Source organism: Phalaenopsis equestris, unplaced genomic scaffold (genome assembly GCF_001263595.1).
Source record: "Phalaenopsis equestris unplaced genomic scaffold, ASM126359v1 Scaffold000233, whole genome shotgun sequence".
Lineage (NCBI taxonomy): Eukaryota > Viridiplantae > Streptophyta > Magnoliopsida > Asparagales > Orchidaceae > Phalaenopsis > Phalaenopsis equestris.
This window is the reverse complement of record NW_018164675.1, coordinates 161832-173932: the sequence shown is the minus strand read 5'-3', so window position 1 is coordinate 173932 and position 12101 is coordinate 161832. Positions and strand designations below refer to the sequence as shown.

The following is a 12101-nucleotide window of genomic DNA, read 5'->3' as shown; positions in this document are numbered from 1 at the left end:
ATATATATATTCAAACGAGCCCCGACCATCCCTCATGCGCTTAAGAATTCGAGTATCACACCCTACACTCGGGGGGAATTGAACCCCAAACCAGATGAAAATTACAACTGACAAGCAGATGCCCAACCAATTGATCTAATTACCTGACGCTTAAGAATTCGAGTATCACACCCTACACTCGGGGGGAATTGAACCCCAAACCAGATGAAAAATAATAATAATAATAATAATAATAATAATACAAATACAAATAATAATAATAATGATGATGATGATATATTGATAATTATAGAAATTTTTACATTTTTAATTGAAAATTTTATAAATAATGTTATATTTTCAAGTATAGAATTCCAAAAATTATAAAAATAATAAATAAATAGTAATTTGTGTAGATAACCTAATAGACATTTGATGATTTTAGAAAATCGAATTTTACAAAGATGTACTAAATTCGAAGCATAACTTAATAAGATACATTTTGTTTTCATATTTATGATGCTAACAAAAATAGACAAAAAATATATTTAGATTAGAATTGAGAGTGCTCTACAATATAGTGAAGACGTTTTGTGAAGTAAACATAAAACATTTATATAAATTATTCAAATACATTAATATCAATTTCAATATGTCAATTTTTTTAACAAATTAAAACTGCAAATAATTAGAGAATAAATCAAAATTAAAAGCAACTCTAAAAACTCATAGAAAATAAATAAATATAAGGTAAACATACAGTTCTTACCAAATCCCAATATCAAGTCATTACAAGTGCATCTAAATATTGTATGAGCAGTTCACACACTCAATGATGGAATTACACATAAACTGGTACTCTCATCAACCAAGCCTCTAGCCATCAAGTATTTGAGCTGCTTTTACAACTCTTCATATTAGGCTAAGTGCATCTGGTAGGCAAGTCAATTTGGGAGAATAGAAGTGACGTGGGGTAGTAGCTAAGACTAAGCTGGCCTCAGTTCGGCAAAGGGGTTAGCGGTTCATCAGGAAGGCTGAACCAGCTGGCCCTCATTAGGGCTGAGAGGGTTGCTGCCTCCTTTTCCTCCCCCTCCTAGTTATTTTAGTTTATTATAAACATGTTATTTGGTTTGAAGGATCAATTTTTTTTGTTTTGAGAATTCTGTCCAGCTTACCGTTAACGATTGTTTTCCCGTTTAGAGTTGCATTCGAAGGCGAGAAAGTACTTCGGCTGTAACTTGTCTAAGGTGGTGGCCATCTCCACTAGTCCGAATGGTACTCTGGCTTTAGCTTGATCTCGCAGGGATATTTATCCTTTCAAATTCCCCTCTGCATTCTTCCCTGCACATTACCTGCGTCCAACACTGCCGCCAATCCGCTTCCCCTCTAATTGCTCCACCTGTAACCCTTCCTACAACCATCCACACGACCACAAACTTGCACTATTCCTTCCCCTCTAACAGCTTCACTCACAAATCTTTCTACAACCACCCTTAATACCGCAGATCTCCACTAGCTGGTTGTCGACCATCCCAGCCTCTCACAGCTGTCCACCGGCCATCTAGCCTCGCCATAGCTGGAGGGTTTAGTTGTGATGTATTTCCTTTTTGTTTTGAGTCTTGTTTATACCCCTTTGAATTTTAACAATAATATTTTTGTTTTGATTGTAATTTGGGATAAATCCAGTATCATTTGGCATCAGAACTAGCATAACACTAGTCCTATTCTAAGGTTTTCTAGCATCCACTCCCACCCAAGCCACCTCCACCCAAAAATTTTCTTTCCTATTCCTAAAACATAAATAAATTTTGACATAATCCTAACTTTTCCTTGCAGATTTTCAAAATCAACAAGACTAAATTAATTTTCCTATACCTTCAATTATTAACATACAACCTCCTTCACCTCCCAACCCTAAATCTTAGTCATGTCATTAAGGAGATACATGCTCAAGCCTACCCGAGAAGAGAAGTAACGAGAGATCTAACAACTTCAACGGATGCTTACGGACATAGAGAATGAAACCAAGAGGAAATTACCCTCGATCGTGTCAGGAAAAGTCGAAAGAGCAAAAGAGAAGAGAATTTCAGCCCCTTCCATTTGGAAGATGTTAGTGATGAAGAAGAAAAGCCATGACACTTTGGAATTCAGACTTCGGAATAAATATGAGTCTACGAAAGTTTGATGGAGGTATAGATCCCAAAGACTTCATCAAATGGACAAAGTTAGTTGAGAAAATCTGTAAGTATAAAGAGGTGCCAGAAGCTAAAAAAAGGTACAACTAGCAGGAAAACAAGCAGAGACAGAGGAAGAGAAAAAGTAGTGACAAGATTATCAAGTGGGAGAAGATGAGAAAGGCAATGCGGAGAAAATAAATACCTCCTCATTACCGACAGGATACACTCCTGAGAATCCACCACCTACAACAAAGAGATCAATTAATGGGGTTCACAAAATAGTTTGACCAATTGCAGATGAAGTGTGAGTTGATTGAGTCAGACAAACATACGATAGCCCAATGTTTGGGTGGTCTGAAACCCGCTATCAACAATGTTGTGCGTTGTAACCCTAGCCCTCAAGGTGGAGAGGCAACATAAACAGAGCTGGCAACCATCACCAGTCAGATAGCCACCTACAATTGGAGACACCGGCAAAAACACACCTCAAGGAGTTAAAAAAAACTAGTTCGGATAAAGACAGAGCCAACCTGAGTGAAATGTCGAGAAAAGTAGCACGCCTTCTATAGTTTCTGCTCGAAAGTGCTTTAGATGCCATGGATTTGGGAGCCGAGTCATGTCTTTTACCGACCAGGGCGCCATAAAGGAGGTTAGTGATGAGTATGCAGCTGTATAATAGGGCGAGGTGTTCATCTTCCACCGGATGAAAGTCAGATGCTCGTAGTTCGATGGGCCCTACAGACTGATGATAAGAGGGAACTGTAGTGACTCCATCATAATATATTCCACAATATCTAATCTCGATCCTTTTCTCATAGAAGCTCCATTAATCGGAATTGATTCTACTATATTTCGTTTTCCAAAATCTTGAAGTTGTTGCATGGCTATCAAGCCTTGCTCTTCTCTAGAGCACCTAGAAGTCTTAGATTATCAAAGGTATCAAGGATCGTTGGACGAAATATTTTAATTTCTTTGGAAACCGATAAAAATTCTCATCTTAACTAGCAACTAGGTGGGTATATGGCGATCTAAAGTTGTAAATTCTACTTTCTGTAAAAGTGACTTATCTTTTCTAAATTTAATGAAATTTTCTTGCATCTGCCATCTGGTTGGTTCTGTAATAGATCATAAAGTTTTCCACTGAAATTTTATTTCCATCTACTTATCCACACCATATTTCTGCCTTATATTGCAGAACAAACACAGCTGAAAAAACTTTCTTGTTTTCAGGACCAATCATGCCATCAAATTAATTTTCAGTCCTCAATGGCTAATATTTAGCTAAATTAATTCAGTTGTTGCCTCGACTAAAAATTATCCATATGCTGGAACAACATATGTTTATTTATGGCACTAATGGTATTTGTTTTGGTTTTATTCTATTGTATAAAGACTATAAGAGTTTAATAAGAGATGTTAAGCGTTGGTTCTTGTAGCCTCCTAAGCAGCTCTGCTATATGATTTTAAGGAACACGTATCATGTTGAGTTGTTTGATCTATAACGATAAAAGCTCTAGTCTATCAGACCATTCTGCCAAACTCGAATTGTCTAATAAGTTATAATATAAGAGCCATATGAGCCGGTTGTGACTTAAAAAAATATATTATCAGATTATAAGTCATTATTATCTTAGAGAGAAAAAGTCTAGAATTTATTGATCAAAAGGAAATAAATCCATAGATTTGATCGAGGAAAAATAAGATATGGTTAGAGATAAAACGGCCTGATGGTGTGTTTTAGGGCAAAGACGTTAAAAATCATTATGAATACAATAAATTTTTTTTGATAAATCATAATACTACTAATGCATAAGACCACATTATTGGGCATAATCTTACACCTGCTAACAAAGCTACAATACAAGAATTAACACACAACAAAGCTATGTGACTAGGGTTGCACTTAAGATTATGATGCAAGTTATTTTCTATTTTATCGGGTATATTGAATCCGATAAAATTTGTCATATAACAAGAAATTTTCGAAAAATTATTTTTGATATTGCATAGAAATAGTTTTGTGATTTGTAATTGTTGTTCAGTGTATGTTAATTTATCCCATAAGTTATACTACCATTAGTTGTATATATTGACATTTATAGATTTCTACAACATGCTCGATATGCATAAACGTAAGGGCTAAATTTTATGTGCATTCATGTAGAGTTATAAGAAAACTAGATGGTTCTGCACATATGAATAAGTAAATGCATAAGTGAAAGTGTAAGAGGTGAATGAAAAAATTATAAAATTTACTAAATAAAATATTGAGTTATTATTTTAAATTGTGTTATTTTATTTAAAATAGTTATTTAAATATGCTTGACATATATTTAATGTTGATATTAATTCTCATACTAACACTGTCCTTAATAGATAAAACACCTGATATGTTAACATTTACTCAAGTAGAACTTATTATTTACTATTGAGAGCCTGATCATCAGTATGCTACTATTTTAAATATATTCTTTTGACATTCATAGTGATATATCTATTTTGATGATGAAAAATTTTAACCATGATTATTGTATATCTTCTTTTTGATTGTATGGTTTGCGATATGATCAAAATAGATATTGACTATTATTTTGATTATATTAATGGATTTAATGTTTGTGAAAATAAAGATGAAAAAAAAAATTTCTTTCAAATAGAGCTTGGAAATTAATCAATTATTGCGACCTAATTGAATATAACAATTTACATTATGTCGGGTCATAATAGATTGTGCCAAAAAAGAATGACTCCTAGCATATATGCATTGACAACAAGGTTGTGAGAAAATCACCATCAAGTATTGGTTCCCCATTCCATGACTGAATGATTTGTTAGATCTATTGGATGGAGCCCACACTTTTCGAATATTGATTTGCACATTTGTTTCACCCAGATCAGGATGAGACAAGAAGATGAGTGAAAGATAACTTTTTAAGAGTTGTGATAAATTGCACGTGAACAATCATGCTTTTGGCTTGTTCAATGCTTCGAGAAATTTCATGCAGTTGATAAATCAAGTTTTTTGAGCTTTCATCAAAAATTCGTGATAATATATTTTGATAATATCCTGGTCTAACATTACTTGGGAAAGGGTTTTGGGATGCTTCAAATAAACCAATTATATATTTATCTAAAGAAGTTTCACTTCCTAACTATAAAAACTTGCTTATTCGGATACAATGTATCATCAACCAATAATGAGATGATCTAGTCAAAATTGAGGCAATCGTTAGCTAGCCCAATCCACAACCATTTTGCTCGAGTATATCAATTTCAAGGATTGACTTCATTTAACAAAAGATTATAAAAAATTAATTAAGCTTCTCAAGTCCCACAAATTCACTTGCTCAGATGAAACACATATTAGTTTTGAATTTTTAAAAAATAGGTTACACAGGAACATGTCCGATCTCTTCCAGATTTTAATCAAGTGTTTAAAGTTGAGTGTGATGCCTCCACTATGGAGATCAGAGCTGTGTTGAGTTAAGATGGACACCCTATTGCCTTTTTTAATGAAAAATTGAATAATTCCAAGAGAAGATATTTTATGACAAGGAGTACAATGCTATTATGAGAGTTCTTAGTCATTTGAGTTATAATCTGATGGTAAATGAGTTCACCATTTACTCATGAGAACTTGAGGGTCTTGAACACTTGGAGCAAACTGAAGGGTAGACATGCTTCCTGATTCAATTTCATATCTTCATTCTTTTTGTGCTCAATCACAAACACAAAGCTGAGAGTCATAACAAAGATGTTGATTCCTTAAGTCACCATTATCTATTAATTTTTATTATGCAGTCTACAATAGTTGGTTTTGAAGTTTCAAAAGATCTGTATGCCAATGACGGAAACTTCAAGAGATTTGGATTTGTTGTAAGGAGAGACCTTATGAGTATCACACATTTGATGATCAACAAATCTTCCAAAATAGATTGTGCATTTATAGTTCAATCAATAAGTCTATCTTAAGTCCGACAAAATTTCAACTTGATAGCAGTGCTTTTAATGTAGCTTCTCAAGTCCGACAAATTCACTTGCTCGGGCAAAACACATATTAGTTTTCAGTTTTTAAAAAATATGTTACTCAGGACCCTGCCTTATCTCTTCCAGATTTTAGTCAAGTATTTAAAGTTGAGTGCGAAGCCTCCACTATGGGGATTGGAGCTGCATTGAGTTAAGATGGACGCCCTATTGCCTTTTTCATTGAGAAATTGGATAATTTCAGGAGAAGATACTTTATGACAAGGAGTATAATCCTATTATAGGAGCTCTTAGTCATTTGAGTTATAATCTAATGGTAAATGAGTTCACCACTTATACTGATCATGAGGTCTTAAGAGTCTTGAACACTTGAAGCAAACTGAACGGTAGACATATTGAAGCAAACTGTACCTTCTGAGTCGAGTTCATTTCTTCATTCTTTTTTGTGTTCAAACACAAACACAAAGCTGAGGGTCACAACAAAGTTGTTAATTCCTTAAGTCACCACTATCTATTAATTTTTATTATGTAGTCTACAATAGTTGGTTTTGCAGTTTCAAAGAATTGGTATGCCATTGATGAAAATTTTCAAGAGATTTTGATTCTTTGTTAGGAGAGACCTTATGAGTATCACAGATTCAATGATCATTAGTTCTTACAAACTAAATTGTGCATTTATAATTCAATTGGGAAGATTATCTTACAAGAGTGTCACAGCAGAGGAATGATTTGACATTTGAGCAAGAATAAGTTTCTCACCTCGGTGAGATAGATTTTCTATTGGCCCATATTGGTATGATAAGTGTAAAGACATGTTAGACATCACAGTGCTTGTTAATTAGCCAAGACCCGAGGGCAAAATATAGATCCATACACTCCCCTTCCCATTCCAAGGTCACCTTGGGTGGATGTAAGTATAGATTTTGTTATGGGTCTTCCATTGACCCAAGAGAGTAAAGATTTAGTTATGGTGGTTATAGATCACTTTTTCAAGATGACATACTTTGTACCTTACCACAAGTCGATGTACGCTTCACCCATTACACACTTATAGTTTAGAGAGAGTCCATCTTAATGGTGCATCAAAACCATCACCTCAGACAGAGATGTAAAGTTTATGAGTGACTTCTGAAGGATTTTCTGGAGTGAGTTAGATACAAAGTTTCAGTTTAGCTCAACAGCCCACCGTCAAATAGTTGGGCAGACAAGTGGTAAATCAGAGTTGGAAAATCTCCTTAAGTATTTTGTGGTCAAAAACATCAAATAATGAGACTTAATTCTTCCTCAAGTTGAATTTTTCTTGCAGCAGGTCCTCTAATCAATTCATATGTCACGAAATCGCTAAAGATTACATACGGATAAAACCCCCTAACAATATTAGAGTCATTGGCGTTACTTCCAGCTACTAAACTTGGTAATGACGTAAAGGCTAGAGTTAGAGAGATTCACACCCTATATAAGCAAGTGTAAGAGAAAATTTCCAAACAAAACACCAAGCACCAAAAATAGACTAACAAGTCTATGAGATGCCAGATTTTTAAAATATTGTTAATCCTCAAAAGGTTGAGTCAATTATAGATTGGCCTCGACCAACTGATGCTGCAAATGTTCATTTTTTTCTTGGCTTAACTTAGATATTATACAGGTTTTGTTAAAATATTTTCCTAGATAACAATGCCATTTGTCCATATTAGCTAAGAAAACTAGATGGCTGTGTACATATTAACTCAAAAACTATCAAGTTAAGCTAAAGAGAGGCATGCGATCAAAGACTCTAGAAGTACTAATTAATTTCAGTTCAATTAACCATGCCATTAAGAAAAAAGGGCTTTCAAATATCAACAACAAATGTAAACTACGTCAGTGTTAGGGTTAAGTGGGCTAAACTGAGACTCTTAATATTATGGAACAAGCAAGAATGTCGGAATTAGATAGGGAATCTCCATTGAATAAGAGCTTCATTTCTCTTCTTTCATCTTTTTGTAAATTCTTTTTTGTCTCAGTTACGGGACAATTGATGTAGAATTGTAACTTCTGTTTGTAAGGAGATCTGTAAGCACAAGAGTTTGAATTCATAAATCATTAACTCCATCCGGAAGCCAACAGCATGAAAGTTAATAACAGCAAAAATCCCTAGAAATCATGAAGCTCACATCTAGAAGAGTTGTTGAAATGGTTACAAAAAACTAAGGGCCTATTTGGGATCTTTTTTACTTTTCACTTCTGTTTTTATTCTTTTTTTAAACATTTATTTAGCGTATATTTCGCATATTTTTTATTTTAAATTTTAAAAATAAATCAGCTTGTTTTTAAAAATACTCAATAAATTTTAGGCGATATGAGTGTATTAAAAACAAATGCCAATCAACACAAACAAAATAAATAAAAAACAAAAAGTGATCCTGAAGTTTTTTTTTTATTCTTATTATTATCTATTTGATTCTAAAATAGTTAATCATTTATCCTTTATGTCCTCTCATTTATATTTCAGGCTCTCATTTATATTTCAGGCTATAAAACTTCACTCGAAACTCAAATAATAAACTCTTAACTAGGTCTCCTATCTTGCATGTCAGATTTCCATGCTGCCCACATATACCGTGTTAACTTCTGACTGCGTGAATAAACCAAGATTCTTCAATATAACAAAGAACAACTGAGGGCTGTTACATGGTCTCTCTGACAGCTTACAGTTATCAAGATATCCTCATACCTCATGCATGGAATGTCAAATTAGATACTGGAAATAACAGGTTTTCCAAAAATAAATTAACAAAATTCAAATTAAACAGTGGCCTTTGCCTTGGGAAAAATTAAAAAAAACAGTATTATCTCCAGTTATAAACAAGTAAACTTTAGCAGAAGAAAACTGGTGATAGTGTCTAAAAAAAATACCTGAAAGGACACCATGTATAATCAAGGATTCTATTGAATGCAAATCATCAATACTTTCTTCAATTTCAGGAGTCAAAGAGCACAAACTCCTTAAGATAGTTGACTGATTATTTTCACCTGCATCTTTGCAAATTAGAGACTCCACAGAAATAGTCAATAAAAAAATAGAGATAGATATCATAATACAAACCATTCAAGGATTGGGCGGGCATTGCTAGATCCAAAATTGTTATCATATTTTGCCTAGCTTGTCCCGCTAAAAACTGTACCATCCCACCCATATCCGTTGCACCAGAAATATTCAGTGATTCTGAATTCACACCCAGTGATTCCATCCTAAAGGGAATACTAATTGAGTGTATTGAGGCAGCATAAATAGCACTACTATGAAAGAGATTCTGGTCTTCAATAAATAGCGTGGATGACAGTTTACCTTCAGAGGGAAAATTATTCATCAGAAAAAAGGAAAAGAAAGAGAAACATTAAAATGGTGGACTAAGGAATGCAAGAAATAAAGATAATTTTTTAATGGTAACTCTTTATATCAAACAAAAGGTACAAATTCTTCACTTGGAAGATGTCGGATGTGGTAAAACATATCTTTTGACTTGAAAAGGAAGAACTCAACAAAATTCTTAAAATTAACAAAATATGATGAATGCAATATCTTAGCACACCAGTTACAAGCATTGAGATGCAAAAATCACATAGCTACAACTCCCTGAGGATATCCATGCATGCAAACTTCCATGAAAATAAGTGACTAGATGCATGAACCTGTACTAGAGTCAAACTGCAGAAACAGAAGAAAATTACCCAAAATAAAATCATCACTAGCTCTATTTTCTCTCCAATACAGTTTTAGCTTTAAAAACTACAAACCAATTGCAAATCAGTAGTTTTAAGATGAACAAAATGATGCATACTTCTACTCAAAAAAGGCAATCCAACTGGTACCATCAGTTTACAACAAGAAGAAAGCCTTGAAAATGATACAGCATCATGAAGAGCCCTTGCGACAGAATCCTTTAAGCTTTTTCCTAGTTTATAAGAAGATGGACTGCGTGCAGAATAGAGCAATACGGGTGTATTTGAGTATTCATCAGCGATATCCTCCAAGAAACCAGCAGCAATGGCTGAAAAACTTCCAGTATCATCAACAATAAATTGGATGCCCTGTAAATCCAGTAACTTAAAAAGATAAGTATATTGCCAAAATAACATCATTACCTCCATCATCATAATCATCAATTGCCTCATCTTCATTATTTGGGGTTGACTTTATGAATACACATTTTTTTATTCATTGCTTTAGGGTGCTGCCTGCTATGTTAAACCAACCCTTCACAAATCATTTTCAACAACCTAATCTATGTTACCCTAGGCCTACACCTCCTTTCCAATTATCTGACATTAGTTTTCTCTAGGGGTGCGGGTGCATTTTCCAAAAGTTTATCTTTAATATATGTAACCGCAATCAATCATTTAATATAATCATTCCTCAACCATCTTAACACTCTTACTTCGGCCAAAATTAACATAGATATCAAATACTTCTATACAATTCAACACTCCAGTCAATACAACATAATCGGCCTAATGACAGTTTAATAAAATTACTTGAAAAGCCTCCTTGACATCCTCTTATTGCGTAATATTACATAAGCACTTATCCATTTTTAAACATCTAGCATTAATTCTAGCGATAAAAAAATTTTTAAGCAGCGTCATTAAAGCCAAAATTTCAAATAAACACAAGCTTTAATTTGAGCTGGATTGTAATCATTTGTGAATTCTTTGCGAAGGGAGATGAATTTATCAAACATGAACAACCATGGTTCTCACTACACGTATATGCAAGTTGGAAAGACTACTAGGTTAGTAAAAAATTAAAGGGGCATTTACGTACATACCACCCATAAGACTTGTGAGCGACCAGGAGGCATTTTTTCGCAAACATTGCAATGGAGCCATGAACTCCAGCGAGGAAAGCGGCTAAGACGGGTCTAGGAAGTCTGGTCGACCATTCCTTTACATGGATTTCCTTCTTATTTTGAGCATGGCTCACTCCTCTTTGTACTAAGACTATTTATATGTTATTGCTTGTGTTTTAGGTCAGCCTTTGGCTCAGATTTCTATTAGGATCGCCGTCGGCATCCGTTCTTCCCTTCAAGGGCCATATCCAAGGGTTGTGGGTGCTTCGACTGTATTTTTCTCCCAAAGTGGTTATTTATCCTTCATCCATCGCACCCTGCCGCTCCACTTTGTCTTTCCCTGCTCCAACCTCTTCGAGGACACTAGCTTTTGATATTTTTCACTACAGTCTTTCCATCCAGCCGTTCTTGCTTGTTGCTCGCACCCTGAACAACCGCCTCTTGTTGTTCTTGTGGCGCCTCGTTTTGTCTACCCATAGGAGAGGAATCGAAGAGTCGAACGCTCGAGAGAAACCAAAGAAGAGGAAACGACGAGTTGGACAACCATAGAAGGAGCATAGGAAGCGAGGGGAGGTCGGGAAGCCGAGGAGGTAAATTTGCCGATAAAATGTTGCAATCGGCTTACCTGGAGAGATAAACGGTGAAAAGATCACAAGTCAGGCTTTCTACATGCGATAGGCGTGCTCAACATAAAGGATATCGGGCAATTTGAGGCTTGGATGATTCGGCTAACAGAAGGGAGGTGAAGGCGTGAGGATTCCCTGAGTAGGAAGAGTCGACAAAGAAGTAGGAATTGACATCAAGGCCGTAGGGAGCCGAACGTGGACAAAGGAGTGAATTGCATCTGCACGTGTTTAGAGCTTGACCAAGAAGGCTTGACCAGAAGAATTTATAATGGTGAGTTTATTAATTATAATATTTAATAAGAATTTTATACATGTAATACAAACGTTGCGTACCTCGATCTGTTGGTTCACATCCACGGTATAAAAACCGCAAGTCGGGGGTACGAATCCCCTCTGACACATTTGGCCTTAAGGAGATGGTACTCAAATTGTTAGGCACATTTGGGGAGGCTGGAGGCTCGTTTATTAACTCTGGCCATTCCTAATATATATATATACAGATTCAA

General features: G+C 34.9%; 1 protein-coding gene across 3 annotated transcripts in view; it reads right to left on the bottom strand.

The window, feature by feature from the left end:
- Window positions 1-12101, bottom strand: part of LOC110023839 (protein misato homolog 1) — a 70750-nt gene that overhangs the window by 5950 nt on the left and 52699 nt on the right. For all 3 annotated transcript variants that reach the window (XM_020723449.1, XM_020723451.1, XM_020723450.1), the window contains 3 exons: window positions 9962-10211; window positions 9226-9468; window positions 9036-9152 (listed from right to left, as the gene is read on the bottom strand). In XM_020723449.1, the coding sequence (XP_020579108.1) occupies window positions 9036-9152; window positions 9226-9468; window positions 9962-10211 (610 nt within the window). The remainder of the gene's footprint in view (window positions 1-9035; window positions 9153-9225; window positions 9469-9961; window positions 10212-12101) is intronic.